The 17754-nt window shown below is 42.1% G+C and overlaps 1 protein-coding gene across 2 annotated transcripts in view; it reads right to left on the bottom strand.

The window, feature by feature from the left end:
- The window catches only part of FARP1 (FERM, ARH/RhoGEF and pleckstrin domain protein 1), a 262046-nt gene that overhangs the window by 73354 nt on the left and 170938 nt on the right, over positions 1-17754 (bottom strand). For both annotated transcript variants that reach the window (XM_069467589.1, XM_069467590.1), the window contains exon 3: positions 13901-14005. In XM_069467589.1, coding sequence (XP_069323690.1) covers positions 13901-14005 — 105 coding nt within the window. The remainder of the gene's footprint in view (positions 1-13900; positions 14006-17754) is intronic.

The following is a 17754-nucleotide window of genomic DNA, read 5'->3' as shown; positions in this document are numbered from 1 at the left end:
AGCGCGGCCACAGAACCCGCCTAAACTTCTGCAAATTACCCAGGACAAATCATCTACGCTTTGGCAATGTAGTTGCCAATTTTATGAATTGTTTTTAAACATCGCTCCTCTGTTTTTGGCATTTCTGTGGAAAGCATCGAATACAAGCACCAACTTGAGCCAAGTGAGCATGCGGTTTCATAACATGTGGGGCTGGGAATGTAAGACCGGCCTGAGTGAGCCTGTTGGGCAGAGCGCTGCAGCGCTCACACTGCAAGGCACAGATCACGTCACAACCAGAGTAGCCTGGGTGAGGACACACGGCCTGCGAGAACCTATCCAGTCACCAGGCAGACTGACATCTGCAGAGCTGAGGACGGAGGTCTGGCGCGTGGAGGGCTTAGACCACTACAAATGAATGAGCTGGGAGCAACTAGAAGAAAAAATGAGGTTGCCGCTTGACTGCAGTTATAGCACTGGTGGCTGGCCTGTAGGAAAGGCCACAGGGAAGCAACTTGAGCTGGACTAGGTCATCCTGGACTAGCCACTCGTCCATTCAACCTGAGCAGACAGAAATGAGTTCCAGGTGAGTTAAAAGGTAACAGACACACCATCACCTTTCTCACCCTGCCAGTGGCTCTCTACAGGGTCACTTTGGTAATGATCTCTTTAACCCCAAACCACACCACCGTCCTTAGGGAAATCCATGCTCTGGTCTGCTGAACACACCCACACATCCACGTGTGTGGATCTCCTGATCGGAAAGGAATTTGGTTAGAATGAATGGACTTCTAGAGAAATCTCACTCTCAGTCAGTACAACTCCAAGAGGAACCTGCTTGCTAAGTCTGGGAACGTCTCCTGCTGGGGTGTGAAGGCCTTACTGCATTAGTTTGCTCAGACTGCCATAACAAAGCACCACACACCGGGGGCCTAAACAGCAGAAATTTACTTCCCGCCTGTCTGGAGGCTCCACGTGTCAGCAGGTGTGGTTTCTCCCGAGGCCTCTCTCCTTGGCTTGCAGATGGCTGCCAACTCGCTGTGTCCTCATGTGGTGTTTCCTCTGTGTGCACATCTCTGGTGTCTGTGTGTCCAAGTGGCCTCTTATTATTAGGACACCAATCAGATTGGATTAGGGCCCATCCTAACGGCCTCGTTTTAACTTCATCACCTCTTTAAAGATCCTGTCTCCAAAGACACCTTCTGAGGTACTGGGGTTAGGGTGCTTCCATATACAAACTTTGTGGAGGACACAATTTGGCCCCTAACACTTACCTTCCACAATGTGGTTACAGGACAGCTTTCTGGCCCATCTTGCCTGCACTGCAGTCAGGCTCCCTGTTTTCCTCTGATCCTACTTTGCTTACAATCCCTCGTCCTTTTGGAATGTGTGCTCTGTGCTGAAATACAGTCACATGTGGCTTAACGATGGGGACATTCTGAGAAATGCACCTGAGGCCATCTCCGCGTTGTGCAAATATCACAAAGTGTACTCAAACAGACTTATACAAACCTGGCCTGCTACACACCTAGCTATACGGCACAGCTCACTGCTCCTGGTACGGACCTGTACAGCATGTGACTGCACTGAATACTGTAGGCAGCTGTGACACAATGCTAAGTACTTGTGCAGCTAAACACAGAAAAGGTACAGTAAAAATACAGTATTATAATCTTATGGGACCGCTGTCATATATGTGGTCTGCCATGCACCAAAATGTTACGCAGCATATGACAATACTTTGGGGTGAGAAGAAATGCTTTAATGCCAATGTATCAAAGGCAAGGCAAGATGAAATCACTATTCCCCAAGCTGTTCTCTCCGTTCTCTAAACATCTTTTTTCCCCCTATTATTTTGGTGGGTGACATTCTAGATGGGTTTTATAGGCAAGTGGAATGTCTGAGGTGTTTTGGAAAGGGTCTTAGTAATTACTCTTTCTGTTATCCCGAGGTATTCTTTATTCTGATATCTACTAGTCTGACACTGGTATAGCCAGCTCAGTTTCAGAAACTGGATTAAGAAAACAAGAACCAACTATATGCTGCCTACAAGAAACATACTGCAAATATAAAGACAGAAATAAGTTAAATGAAAAAGGATAGAAAAAGGCATCCATGCTAACATTAATAATTTGAAAACTGAACTGGCTATATACGTGTTACACTAGTAGATATAAGAATAAAGAATACCTAGGGATAACAAAAAGAGTAATTTCTTAACGATAAGGTAGTCAATTAGTCAAGAGGACAACATAATACAAAATATTCATACACTTAACAGAATTTGAAAATACATGATGGAAAAACTAGTGAAACTACAAGGAGAAATGCAGTCAGGCACCATCTAATGATGGTTCAGTCAACAACAGACTACCTATACGACAATGGTCCCATTACATTATAATACCATACTGTTACTGTACTTTTTGTGTTTAGATACACAAATATTTACCACTGTGTTACAATCTGCCTACGGTATTCTACACAGTCAAATGTTGTGTGTAGCCTAGGAGCAATAGGCCATACCATATAGCCGTGATGTATAGTAGGCTGTATCATCTAGGTTTGTGTAAGTATACTCTATGATGTTTGCAATCTATGATGTTCGCACAACAATGAAATTGCCTAATGACACATTTCTCAGAACATATTAAGCAACGCATGACTGCAAGCAAATCTTCAATTACAGTTGAGAATAGTTATAGAGAATTTAATATTCCTGTTAATAAATGATAGAATAAGTAGGCAGAATTCAATAAAAATAGAGAAGATTTGAATACAATCAACCAACGTGATCTACCTGACATACACTGAATATGTTATCCAACAAGGAAGAATATGTATTCTTTTTAAGCACATATAAAACATTTACTGAAACACGTCATATTACAGACCATAAAACAAATACCAGTAAATTATTTTCACAGCTTCATGTCATACAAACTATAATCCTGACCATTATAAATTAAATTAAAAATAATTAAAATAATTGAAAGGTTTGTAAAAAAAAATCCCCATATACTAGAAAATGAAATAACATACTTTCAAATAAAGAAGAAATCAAGGGGAAATCAGAAAGTATTCAAAACTGAATGACAACGATAACACAACAAACCACAACAAAAAAACTATCAATTTAAAAATAATCTAGTAGTATAGAATTTAAACATAAGCATTCTATAAAATTAGATAATCTAGATAAGCAAAATTTTAAAAATACATTTCTCTATCAAGAGATCACTGTTATTACCTTAGTGAAGTGGCTCTCAAAGTTGAGCATGTATCAAAATGGCCCTAAGTAAGGGCTTGTTAAAACATGCACCATTGGACCCTGCTCCCAGAGCTCCTAATCAGAGAATTTGCATTCCTAGTAAGTTCTCAGGTGATGCTGATGCTGCGTGCTGGTCTGGGGACTGTGCTTTGAGAACCACTGCCTTAGTATATATATTCCCAGATCTCTTATATGTGATGCGTGTGGGTATGAACACTCATTCTTATAAACCAAAACGAGATGCTTTTTAAAATTTTAATAACATTTTATTTAACCCCATCTATGTACAATATTACCATTTAAATAAGTAATCAATATAAAAACATTATTAATGAAGCATTTTGGGTACTCTTTGGAATCCCTCTTAGATTCCACTTAGAATCTCAACACTTAGATTTCATTTCTGTTTGCACTAGTCACATTTCAAGTGCTCATTATCTATACAGCTCAAGAAGTTTGTATAAATGGAAATATACAGTATGTACTCTTGTATAAAACTTCTTTCACTCACATAATGTGGTACACCATGCTTTGTTTATCCATTCTTCCATTGATAGACACTTGTGTGGTTTCTAGTTTGGGGCTATTACAAATGAAGATGCTATGAATATTCTTGTGTGCTTATTTTATGAACATATGCTTTCACTTTTCTTGCATAAATACTTAGGAGTGGAACTGCTGTGTCAAAAAATAATTGGCGTATATTTAGTTTAAGAAGAATCTACCAGACCCTTTTCAGAATTGTTTCATAACCTAATTTTTTCTCCAAAGATTTCTACCTTTCCATTTAATAAACTTTCTTCTCATCAAATACTAAGACAATATTCAAATTCTTTCAGTTGACTAAAGAATGTCCTTACTGATAGTCTGTCAAAACTAATTTCCAATCCAGGGCCACCCTTCATATCTGGTTATGTCTATTAAGTCTCTTTTAATATATCCTTATACCCACCCCCTTCCCTTTTTAACAACACTGATCTGTTGAAGGAATTTGTGAATAAAATTTAAACTGGAAATCATAGGATATGTTTTTATTTACTTGCAATAAAAGCTTTAAATAAAGAAATTAAAGACAGATCTGTAAACCGAAGTACAAATTCAACTGTAGTACAGTCGATCCCCTATGCATTTGTGTACTGAATTCATCAAGTAGGATTTGCTAACCCGGATATATACGAAGGAAAGTTTTGGAGTAAAACCAAGACTTGAAATTACAAGGCAATGCATGGGGTTGCAGGAGCCTTTACCTGGAGGGAAACGTTAGCATTTGGAACCTTTGCTTCTTAAGGAGGACTCAGCAACAAACTTCAGGCACAGAACTTGTAAAACATCAACTACTCAGTTTAACTATTTTTAAATTATTTGCTTCATTTTCAGTAGTTTTGAAAAATTCATTTCAAGAACTTCACTTGGGTATTATGGCTTCATTGAAGGTTAAAAAACCTTGTGACAAGAAGACAACGTAAGATGTATCCTCTTAAATTTTTAAGTGTGCAATACAGTATCGTCAAACTATAGACACAATGCTGTACGGCCCTTTAAACTATCATTTCCTTCTTTTGTTTTATATACTACTTTTCTCTTACATCCTTTTAAAACTGTTTGATTGTAAAATAACACACAAATGCTTAAAACTATACAAAGTAAATGTACAGCTCAGTGAATTATTAGACTGTAAACACTGTGTCCCCCAAGAAAGTGAAGAAATAGAATTCTGATGGTCAGTTCAACCCAAATTCAACTCTTTCTTTCCCTCTAAAAGTAACCACCATCCAGAATTTCACAGTAATTGTGTAAGTTTTGTAATGGTTTATTTTACCAAATGGTACACCTTCATACACTAGAGTTTAGTCTTCCCCATTTAAAAAAAAATGTTGTATCTTTTAAGTATCTTCTAATCTATAGCTTCCTCCTCCATCGATTTTTTCCCCTTACACTTGATCTGTTGACTTGAAGAGTTTCCTGGAGTTTGGATTTTGCTGACTGCACACTCGTGGTGTTCAACATGTTCCTCCGTCCCCTGGATCCTTCTGTCAAGGCCAGCTGGATCCTTCTGTCAAAGTCAAACATGGTGTCTCAGAAGGAACACACAAGTTTTTCAAATATCATTGTGACCTTGATCCTTTTTTGTTCCTCATTTTTATGTGAAAATAGCGTTGAAGGGCACGGTGGCTTGCTTTCTGAAACTTCCTGGCTCTATTTTTCTCCTCTTCTCTGTCATTTCTCTCTTTAGTCCTTATTGGCCCAATTCCGGCTCCCTTCTCTAAAGCCTCTCCTGAGTGGTGGCCTGGCCCGGAGGGGCTCTCCTTGAACTGTCCCCTGGGGCATCCAGTGGCTATTCGCTGTTCTCTTCTCCCATCCGTCAGAGGCTTTTTCGCCTCCCTGTTTCCTCCTGTGTAGACGTGGATGGCGTGCGGGCTCTGAGGCTGGCGGATGTTTCCAGCTGCTTGTTCTCTGGGATCTAGGGCTGACTCTGACACGTAGTTTTGCTGTAAATGTTGTCAGTGAGTTTTTTTTTATTTTGTTAAGCAGCTGTTTTTATGTGTGGTCTTAGGTTTTGCAAAGATTCAAAAACTATGCTTTCACCACCAGCAGCACCTTCTCAGGACTATATTCATTTCAGAAACGTCAGAGAAAAACCTGAATGTTAATATCATGAAGAAAAAGTAAATATTTAAGGTGATAGATATCCTAATTACCCTGATCTGGATTATATGAATGTATCAAATTGTCACATGTACTCTGAAAATATGTATATTACATATCAATCAAAAATAAAGAAATGCAGAATACAATTATCCTGATACCAAAACCAAAGACAATACAAAAAAAGAAAACTACACACTGATACCTCTTGTACCAATACCTTAAGAAAGCATTAGCAAATAAAATCCAGCCATGTATGAAAAGAATCATGTACCATAACCAAGGGGGATTTATTCCAGTGTGTTCAACATTTGAAAAAAAATGAATCACTGTAAACTCACCATATCGACACACTACAGAAGTCCTACCAATTGTCTGACCACATATTTACCGTATGCGCCAGCAACGTACTCCTGGACTTTTATCCCAGAGAAATGAGACTTACATTCACTCAAAAACCTTCACACAAAGGTTGGCAGCGGCTCTATTCATCACAGCCCAACCCCAATGTCCTTCAATGAATGAATGGCTGGCTAAACAAACTGTGGCAGAGCCATCCCACGGAACACTACTCAGCAATAAAAAAGGCACATATGATTGATACACATGACTCAGATGGATCTCAAAGGAATTATGCTGAGTGAAGAAAGCCAATCTCAAAAAGCTACATGCTGTATTATTCCGTTGATACAACATTCTTGAAATGACGAGATCACAGAGCTGGAGGGACGAGTGTTCGCTAAGGGTTGGGGACAGCATGAGGAGCCGTGTGGGTGGAATAATTCTGCATCTTGACCATAATGGTTATGAGAAGCCACATGTGATAACACTGCACAGACCTGTGTACACACACAAGTGAGTGCTTGCAAAGCTGGTAAAATCACAATAAACTGTAGATTGTGGGGAAAAAAATGATTTGTGGGCTGGACTCACTGGTTTCTGAGTTAGAATGCAAAACTGAAACACAACAGGTATCTGAGCGCCTACTTTGTGCCATGAGACCTACTGGGCACATTATTATAAAATACTGGCATTAATCCTCATGAAAACTTTGTAAAATAGTCACTTACTACTCCCATTTTTCAGATGAAGTACAAAATCAAGGAAGTTAAGAATCCACCCAGCTGCTAAATGACAAAGCAAATGCTTAAACAGATTTATGGGCCATACATAATGCAGAGCTTTTCCAACCATCCTCTATAGGCCAATGAGGTAACTCCCACAATATCTCTGCTGTTCAGCCTGTGCAGCTCTGAGACGGGGAGGTCGGAGGGGAGGCAGAGGGCGCGTGCTTTGGCTGAGACGGGCTGGTGTGTGAATGCTGGTTATATGCTTGACTGTTAAGAGGTGGGCTAGTTACTTCTCTGAGTTGCTCACTGTAAAATGTGTACGATAAAATACCTACCGTGGAGAAGACCATAATGCAGAGATTGGCACATCAAGACACACAGGCCAAACCTGGCCTTACTGCCTGCTTGGGTATCACTCAAAAGCAAAGACTGGTTGTGACATTTTTAAGTGGTAGAAAAAAATATAAATATATACCCCAAAAGAATCACATTTCATGACATGTGAAAACTATCTGAAACCCGAATTTCCATGCCCATATATAAAGTTTTATTGGAACACAGTCACATTCATTCGTTTTCATAGTGTCTGCGGCTGCTTCTGTCCTGCGAAGGCAAAGTCGGGTTATAACGAAGACTCTCCCCTTGGCCACACTCTAGTCAGGCTCCTCTGCATGCTCTTCCTGACTAGGCCTCACTCTCGGGCTTGTGTGTCCAATTTCAGCAAGAATCCTGCTGAGTCAATTTAGAGAGAAGCCCCTGGTTAGTTCCCTGAGCTCACCCCCCACAGCAACCTAATGGCTGTCTGGCCTTTTGCCAGTCTCCAGACGTTATGTACCGATTAGTTAGCACAGTAAGTACAGGGTCTTGATTCCCGGGATCAATAGTGTTTCTGCCATGGAAGGCCCAATCTATATTTTCAAAAAGCTAATTTAAAGACTTTTCAGCTCTGAGAATGATCCATTAAGGAAGTCTGTCTGGACCCAAGGACCCCAGCAAGCCAGACCTGCATGTAAACACAGCAATCAACTCTATTAATTGACAAGCCACGGAACAAGTCTAATTAAGGGTGATGCATAATTGATTATTTAATAATTATCACTATTAGTTTATTTACAATCTTGGGAAACACATTTTAGACTGTGGAAAACACTCATTTTCCCCTTAAACTTCTTCAAATCCTTACTATGAGTAATGTCCTGACTTCAGTATCATTTATGTGACGAAATGGCAGGAGGTACAGAAGGCTGAGCAGAAATTCGAGTTGCCTGAGTTCAAAAATTTACCACCTAGGGATAAATGCTCACAACCTCAGGTGCTTTGGGGGGACAACTAGTTTTCCACGGATCACACACAAAAAAACGGGCGAAGGTGGTTGTGACGGTCCTGTGATTGGCATTTTGAGATCAACGACACTTTCTCTGTTTGGCAGATGTGTGCAGCCTCTCAAATGAAACCTGGCACGGGTGACAGCTACAATGGTGGTATTAAAACATAACAGTGATGGCACACTCATGTTCACTGCAGCACGACACACAATAGCCAAGAGGTGGGGGTGACCCAAGTGTCCATCAGTGGATGAACAGATACATAAGATGTGGTCTACATGCACAAGGGGAATATTAGCCAGCATTAAACACAGGAGAATTCCTGTCACATACTGCCACATAGACAAGCCTCAAGGACATTGTACAGAGTGAAATAAGTGAAAAAAGACAAACTGCATGATTCCACTTACATAAGGTACCTAAAGCAGTCAGACTCTTAGAAATAGAAGGTAGAACAGTGGCTGCCAGGGGCTGAAGGGAGCGGGAAACAGGGAGTTCTTTCTTGTTCAATGGGTGTAGGGTAAAAAAGTTCTAGAGATCTGGTGTACAATGTGCAGATAGTTAATGCTTCTGAATCGTACACTTAAAAATGGCTAAGACGATAAATTTTATGTTATTTTGTTTTTGACCACAATAAAAAAAAAAAATGACAACAATGAAGATGACGACAGCAACAGTTTCTGTAATTAATGTGTTCTAAACACGTTAATGTGTCCAAGACACTGGGCCACATGCTAACAGATCGCATTTGATCCTTTCAAAGCCCCACGAAGGGGGCACTATTATCCTCATTTTATCCAAGAGCACAGTGAGGCTCGGTAAGGTCCCCAGCCACCTTCTCTGCTAGGAGCACAGCAGTGATTGAGTGCCGGCACCTGACCGCAGAGCAGGCTCAATTCCTTAGCAATGTACCCCCTGGCTGGAAAGACGGCATTGCCACGAATCCCGGAAGGAGATGCACATCTTACACTGCCAAGCAACCTTGCCTGGGGGCAGAGAGGAAAATCCGGCTGGTTTTTACTATTCCCACAGGTGAGCTGCTCTTCCTCAGTTCATCCAATCAAGGCTAGTCCTGGCACTTCCAAAACAGATTCCATCTGGACCCTCTGAGCACTTTTCAGTCATCCTTTCTGCTACTGTGTGTATTTATTTCATTGCATTTGGGGGTAAACTTTTATTGACGTTATAGGTCTGTCTCATGTTATAAGTGAAGAAGCTCACTGAATTTAACAAACTGATGGCACCCACAGATCCAGCACCCAGAACAAGAAACAGGACACAGCCAGGACCCCGGCAGCTCTCCTCATACACCTGTAGTCACTTACACTGTCTAATATCACAGATCAATTTTGTCAAAAGAAATTTGTTTTTAAAATTATGTGCACTTAGCTCTCAGGTTGGGATTTTGTAATCGACAGAGTAAAATACAGAGATACGGTCAGAATAGAATGGCAACAGAGCAGGGGCTTGTGTCTAGACAGATCTGAACTTCAATCCCAGCTCTACCACTTCCTTCCTGTGTGCCTTTGTGAGAATGACTTAACCTCTTCAAAGCTGACCTCTCTCATCAGCAAAAGGAATTCCTTTGTAGGAATAAATGAAACACTGTATGTAAACCTAGCATGGTGCTTGGCACGGAGTTAATACTCTCTGGAGCAGGTGTTAGAAAACTATGCTTTATAAAGTTTTATGGGAATGAAGATATGCCCATTCATTTACATATTGTCTATGGCTGCTTTTGCACAATGAGGGCAGATCTGAATAGGTGCAACAGACGGCGCATGCCTTGCAAAGTCAACATTTTTTACTATCTGTCCCTTTACAAAGAAAGTGTGCCAATTCCTGCTCTAGAATGCAGGTCATGTTCACTGTTGTATCCACCAGGACTAGAACTCTCCAGCACACAGTAGGTACTCATGCAGTGGCTTTAGATCTCTATGATGTGAGACAAATATATTATCTACTTCTTTAAGTCATCATTAGTGGAGTTTTTTTTCATTTTGCAGTTGAACGTATTCCTAAACAATATTGTAAGGAAGGAGTGAAACCAGAAAGATCAAACCTGACACAAACTTGAAAGAAGTCAGCCCTGCAGGTACCTAAGGTTATAAATCCCAGCAAAAGAGAAGCACTCTCGGTTTAGCAGAAACGACGATGAACTTGGAGAAGAACAGTTAGACTCCTAGGCTCTGACATTAGCTAACTGGTAGAGCCAAATATGGAGCAGTTCTCAGAATCTTGGCATCCTCAATTATAAAGTGCAAAAACACCACTACTGATTTCTGGTTTAGAAAGGCAGCCCCAGCTGGATTGGAATAGGACAAGACCAGAGTCGGGAAAGCTGTTAGGAGCTTAAAGGAATTCAGGCAGGCACTTATCAAGGTTATTAGAAATAATGAGATGGCAAATTTTCAGGTGTTTTGAGAATCATTATTTTAATGTAAAATAAGTCTATTGAAATAATGTTCCATAGAACTTGCTACACTGTAATTGTTTCCTGGACTCTCTTACCAAGCTGTGCACTCCTAATGAATGGAAACCATAACGACTTCTTGCTGTCTGTCACTTTATCTCATGTTTCATATGAAGTGTGATCCTGACACAGTGTAGGCACAAAGTAATTGTTAGATGAATAAATGAATATGGAATTAGATCAGGCAGGTGTGTGGTCATACGCCTCACCAGAAAAAGGACTGGGAATCACGGAAGCTCAGATTTAATGTACAAACTAGAAAATGACAGAATGTCTGGAGGTGAAAATAAGTCAGGAAAACACAACTTGCCCTCCTTTTTCGGTGCCTGACAGATCCACTCATTCACCACCTTCTCTGGGCAAGGTTCCACTGACTCCCCTCCCGCCCGCTCCTCCTTCCTTGAAATGCTGTCTTCCCCAGCTCTGGGACTTTTCCCTCCTCCCTATCTTGGAGGGCTCTTTCCTTCTATGTATTCCACCTTTGGCCCCTGCTCTTCACACTGTGTGTTCTCATCTGGTTTCAGAGCTTCGACTGGCCTTTAAATAATCACAGAATTCTTCAATGCAAACTTCCACTTAGATCTCTTTCCTGGGTCCAGGAAATATACCTTCTGGTCTTCTTGCCCACTAGACATCTCCACTGATGCCCCCGACACCTCACGTCCGCAATGGGAGTCGTCATCTTCGCCCTGGACATGGTCTTCCCCAGGGACACGCCCTACTGCCCACCAAGATGGCAAAGCTGGAAAACTGAGCCACTCTGAGCCTGCTCTCCCTCCCAAGTCCATCCATTCAATCACATCCCCTCCCACTGCTTCCAAAATCTCTGACTCCAACCCCCAACCCTCCCTTAGTTCTGCCAGCATGGTCTCCTGCCCGAATCACTCCAAGCACTTGACTCTAGTCTTGTCCTATTCCAACCCGGCTATAGTTGCCTTTCTAAACCAGAATCCAGATCGTATCACATTCTCTTCAGAATGCATTAACAGCTTCCCAAACACATCAGCTTGGTACAGAACCGTGCTGTCCAAGACAGCAACCCCTAGCTATGTGCGACAATTGAGCACTTAAAACACGGCTGGTCTGAACTGAGAGGTGCTGAAGTGTCAAATACACACCAGATGTGAAGACTGAACATGTCAAAAAAGACTTGGCATGAAAATATTCATAGTCATTTGGATTCAGTGTTCAAATGATAATGTTTACGGATATAGAAGGTCAAATAAAATATTTTTTAAAGTTAATTTTGCCTGGATCTTTTTTGTTTTGTTTTGTTTTGTTTTGAGACAGAGTCTTGCTCCGTTGTCCGGGCTAGAGTGCCATGGCGTCAGCCTAGCTCACAGCAACCTCCAACTCCTGGGCTCAAGCAATCCTCCTGCCTCAGCCTCCCGAGTAGCTGGGACTACAGGCATGCGCCACCATGCCCGGCTAATTTTTTTTCTATAAATATTTTTAGCTGTTCAAATCATTTCTTTCTATTTTTAGTAGAGACAGGGTGTCGCTCTTGCTCAGGTTGGTCTCAAACTCCTGACCTCGAGCAATCCTCCCGCCTCAGCCTCCCAGAGTGCTAGGATTACAGGCGTGAGCCACCACGCCCGGCCAGTTTTTTTTCTTTTTTTGCAACAGGGTCTTGCTCTGTTACCAGGCAATAGTACAGTACATCATAGCTCAACCTCAAATTCCTGGGCTCAAACAACTCTCCTTCCTCAGCCTCCTGAGCAGCCGGGGCTATAGGCGTGTGCCACTATATCTGGCTGAGTTTTGTACCTCTTGTAGAGATGGGGTCTCACTATGTTGCTCAGGCTGGTCTTGAACTCCTGGCCTCAAACGATCGGCCTCCTAAGGTGCTGGGATTAGAGGCATGAGCCACCACCACATCTGGCCTTTTGAAATTTTTTAATGTAACTGCTAGGAAAGTTACAATTATATCTGTACCTCATATTATATTTTTACCGGACGGCAATGGTGCAGAAATCCCTTCACCACTGGCTCCCTGCCGGCCTGGCACCCTTCCAACCTCTCACCGCCTTCACCCCTGCCCCTCAGCTCTGGCCTTCTCTGCAGTTTCCTGAGTAGCCCATTTGCTTTCTGGTTTTTGTACATGGATACTCCCTCTCCCCAGAACATCCTATTAGGTCTCCCAGGACTGAGGTTTGCAATACCTGGGAAAGATTTCCTGAACACAATGTCATTTGTTATCCCCACGGCCCAAGAGCTCCTGGCACCCATCACGTGTCCCATACTGGCCTCTGACTCAAGCCCGACTCCCCACCTGGATTATAAATTCCCCACATTTTACTTATTATCAGATCTACAGTGCAGGAACTAGCAGAAGTTCCAGGTACTCGGTCTGTACAGAATTAAAGAATACAAATATAGCCAATGAACTCAGAGCCTACAGAGGTGACTAATAGAAAGTAGATTCAGACATGGCCTTAAACTGCCATTAACCAAAATAGATAAAAGTACCAGGAAGCTATGCTCTAAATTTTGGGTTCAAATCAGTGAAACTTTTTAAAAAGAATAATCTGATATATTTAGCAACTTTAACTCCATGCCTTTGGATTTGAAGTACTGAGACACTTGGCCACGAGTGCAAACACAAACATACTACCAAGTTCACTGTAGCAACATCTGTAATAGCAAAACACGGAACGAGAGCAAAGTATTCCATCAACAACTGAGGCTCTAAATTATACATATCCCTTCAGCAGAATAACACGTAGCCGTGAAAAAGAAGGAAATGGACACCATGTGCCAAAAAGGAAAGATTTCTTTTGCGGAGGAGGGAAAGTACACAATACTGCAGACTGTTTCCTCACATTTGTGTATTTCAATGTTATGTGCTTGTGTATATGTGTACACAGACTTTTATCAGAAATCTACGCGAGGATGTGTGTATTCACAAGGTAACGGTGGTTGGGGGGCAAAGGGGCTGTCTTCACTGCATACTCTCTTTCAATTTGCTAAATCACATACACAAATTACTTTTATCTTAAAAAATATTGAGGCCTTTCCGGGTGTTTTCTCCTCTATTTATTTCTGTATGGCCAAGGCCAAGTACCGAGTATCTCCCTCCACCCCACAACAAGATGAACAGACAGTAAAATAGCAACATTAATTTGACATCACCTACCGTGATCTTCTTGTGGTCAGGAAACTCAAGGCCAAAATAGTCGCCTTCCACAAGATTGAGGTGGCTGCAAACTGCATCCAGCAGCACCTTCCCGGGAGCTCTTTGCTGCGAACAGAAACAGCAGGGGTTACACCTCTGAGACAGGCAGGGTGGAAACAAGCCATGGCTCCTCTCTGCAGGATTCCTCTGGGTTCCCCAGCGCGTGGGGCCTTCCGCCCCCTCCACACCCTGAACACCGGCCCCACCCACACCTCTGCACCTGCTGTCCCCACACTTAGATGCGAATCTCTGCCATTTTCTCCCCACCCCAATCCCAGGCACTATTCCGCCTCTTTCTTCAATTAATAGACTATTTTTACGTTTATAAAAAATCAAGCAAAAAATAGAGTTCCCATATACCTCTCCGCACCACACACATTGCGTACCCTATTATTAATAACATCCTTAGCGGTGTAGTACATTTGTAACAATTGTTGAGCCCATATTGATACACTATCCTCACTCAAACCTCATCGTTTACATTAGGGTTCACTCACGTGCTGCAAAGTTCTGTGGGTGTTGACAAGTGGATAGTGACATGTCTCTACCATGACAGTACCACACAGAATAGTTTCACTGTAGGAATCTAGTTTCACCCTAAAAATCCTCTGTGCTCCACCTATTCATCCCTACTTCCCTCCCGCCCTCCTAATCCTTGGTAACCACTGATGTTCTTACTGTCTCTACAGTTTGCCTTTTCCAGAATGTCCCATAGATGGAATCATATAGTGTGTAGTCTTTCCAGACTGGCTTCTTTCACCCAATGTACATTTAAGGCTCCTCCATGTCTTCTCATGGCTTGAAAGCTCACTTCTTTTTATTGCTGAATAATATTCCATTGTCTGGATGTGCCATAGTTTGTCTACACATTAACCTACTGAAGGACACCTTGGTTGCTTCCAAGTTTTGGCAATTATGAATAAAGCTGCTATAAATACTTGTGTGCAGGTTGTGTGTGGACAGAAGTTTTCAACTCAGGACTCCACCCTTTACGTGACAGTTAAAACCTTGTCCCTACGCCTGTCTCCTCCTCCACAAGTATGACAGCATTGATGGCTTTCTTCTTCAGGTTCTTGTAGCGCTTTGCCCAGACGCTCATCGAGACTATACCCACCTTGAAGGTAAAGGCCACATTTATCCCTATATCCAACATGCCTGAAGACCAACCGATTTTGTTGAAATGAATGAATGAACAAGTCAATGAAAGTTACCCATATAACTGTTATATGCAGTTTACTATCTGTTGAGTCTCTGTCCACAATTAATTTCAGGCTACCTATTCATCTTTATATTCCTATTGCCTTGCAAAGCACCTGGCACGAAATCAGTGTCTGCTGAAATCAACACCATTCATGTATTTTCTTTTCCTTTCTTTTCTTTTTTTTTTTTTTAATTTAGAGACAGGGTCTCAGACTGTCACTCCAGGCTGAAGTGTAGTGGCCTGATCACAGCTTACTCCAGCCTCCATCTCCTGGGCTCAACTGATCCTCCTGCCTCAGTTTCCCGAGCAGCTGGGACTAGCAGGCACGTGCCACTACACCTGGCTAATTTTTCTATTTCTTTTGTAGAGATGGGGTCTCACTATGTTGCTCAGACTGGTCTCAAACTGCTGGCCTCAAGTGATTCTCCTGCCTCAGCCTCCCAAAGTGCTAGAATTACAGGCGTGCACCCAGCCACCATTTGTGTATTTTCTATATACCAAATCTATAGAGAAAGGAAATATATATGTAAGAACTCAATTTCTACGCTAAAGAGTTTAGAATCATATGCCTCACTGTCTCTTCATTACCCAGTAGACTCCTAATGACCCACTAGTAAAATGGGTCAACAAAGTTCCACCATATAGATCAAACTCTGGAAGAAGAATGTTTCCAAGACATTGCTGAAAGGACAGCATTGCTAATAAACTAACGGGGGAAAAAGGAGAAAACTCACAGCACATAATTGGCCCTTTGAAGAGAAAGATCACAGCGCACAATTGCCTCCTTTGTTTGATTAGCCACCTGTGGCTTAACTTGTCTCTAAGAGTTTGCTTTTACAGAAATTGAAAAGAACTGAGCAGAGAGAAGGAGCATGGTCCTCCCCCACATCCTGCCAGACCACATTCTCTGGAAACTGAGAAGCCGGCCTCACGGAGAAGAGGAAAAAACGTCAGGGGGAGGGGACAAACTGTAGGTGCTTCACAGCTGCCTCCTGTTATCAGCCGGCAGCAATAACTGATCTTTTTTTCTTTTCGCTTTATCCCAGTAAAAACTCCAGATCCCCTATCCTCGGAGCCAGCACTTCTTCTTTTGCTTCTTTTGAACTGTGCCCTTTCCTCCCTTGGAAAGTAAAATAAACTTTTTCTCTAAACCTGTCTTAATCTTTGTGTCGAGAATTCTTTCTCATCCTGCACTGAGTTCCCACCCTAATAATCACCATCTGCAGCCACTAGTTCCGTACTTTCCCCTCTTCCTGAGAAAAGCAGAGGATTTTAGGAACCAGTTAGTACCCAGGAGACCCAGCGACACCAAGAGCCAAAGCCTGCCAAGTACAAGGACCGGCGTGTCCATGAGCCTGTCCCAGCATAACCAGAGGAGCCAATAAAAATGCTTCCAGTGTTCAACACTAAGCACTTTTTTTTTTTAAAGCAGATACTGCTTTATACTCCCATAATCTCCCCTGCTGACATCCAGAAAATAAGCACAGTTACCAGAGGTATGTTCTCCACGGATGATCCCACCCTCTCCAGTACCTAGACCCTGAATGACTGGTCCAAGGGTCACTGGAAGGAGTCGTGTGACTGCCTGGAACCCCCTTTCATCCCTGCCAACCCCCCCACCCTGCCCCACTCCTGGTACACTTACCCACAGGAAGGGCTTCTGAGAGCGGCGTGGATTACTGTCACCAACAGTATTTCCCACCACTTTGGCACAATCCTCTGCCCTGTTCCCACACACTGTGTGTGTGCGAGCATCCCCCAGCGAGGATGAAGTAGGGGACAAAGAGCTGCTCCACACCAGTCCCCGGTCCTGGGTTCAAGTTCTCACACCAGCCGCCAAAGAGCTGTATGGTTCACTTACATGACTTACCCTGGGCCCTCCTCTCACTCCAGTAAAATCTCTAGACGTGAATAAGAACATTACAAAAATGGGTCAGGGGATAAGAACTTGTGGAAGAATTCTCATACTGTTAAGATTTTTTTTTTTTTTTAAGGGAGACCATATTCCAGTTTCACAATCTTCTTTCTCACAACTCTCGATGCTTCCTATTTCTGACAAAAATGAACCACTAATTATCTGCCCAGCTGGCAAGCACACGCATTTCCCAAAGAATTCCTGGAACTGAGAGCATTTGATAACTTCATCTAGATTTACAGAGTCTGAGAAATGAGACGTAACAACTCAACACTTGAAATCTAAACAAGTTTTAAAAAATCAATATACAATGGATGTCTTTATGCATAATGTTAAGCTAAACACTTTATAAGAAGGAGAGGGAGAGTTAACATCTGGGTCCTTTACAAAGTCAGAGAGGTTTTTGTGAAAATATTGAGCAGAGCTTGGCATAATAGGAGGCTGTGCTGAGTCCTAGAACCTGCAGGTCACCTCGGCATTTCAAATACCGCTTGGGCTCCGTCAGAGACAAGCTCAGCAAACAACTGATTAACTCCTTGCAGAATGATGGGTTTGCAATAGATTCTTGGGAGCTAGCTAATAAATGACAAACCTGGTCTCAATCCTTTAAAATTTCCTTATTTTTTTATATAAATGTTTATAGAAAATGACTTCTCTATGGTACCGAAATTTTTTATAGGGGGACATCAACATAGAGTT

This window comes from Eulemur rufifrons, chromosome 4 (genome assembly GCF_041146395.1).
Source record: "Eulemur rufifrons isolate Redbay chromosome 4, OSU_ERuf_1, whole genome shotgun sequence".
Lineage (NCBI taxonomy): Eukaryota > Metazoa > Chordata > Mammalia > Primates > Lemuridae > Eulemur > Eulemur rufifrons.
This window is presented reverse-complemented; position numbering and strand designations above follow the sequence as displayed.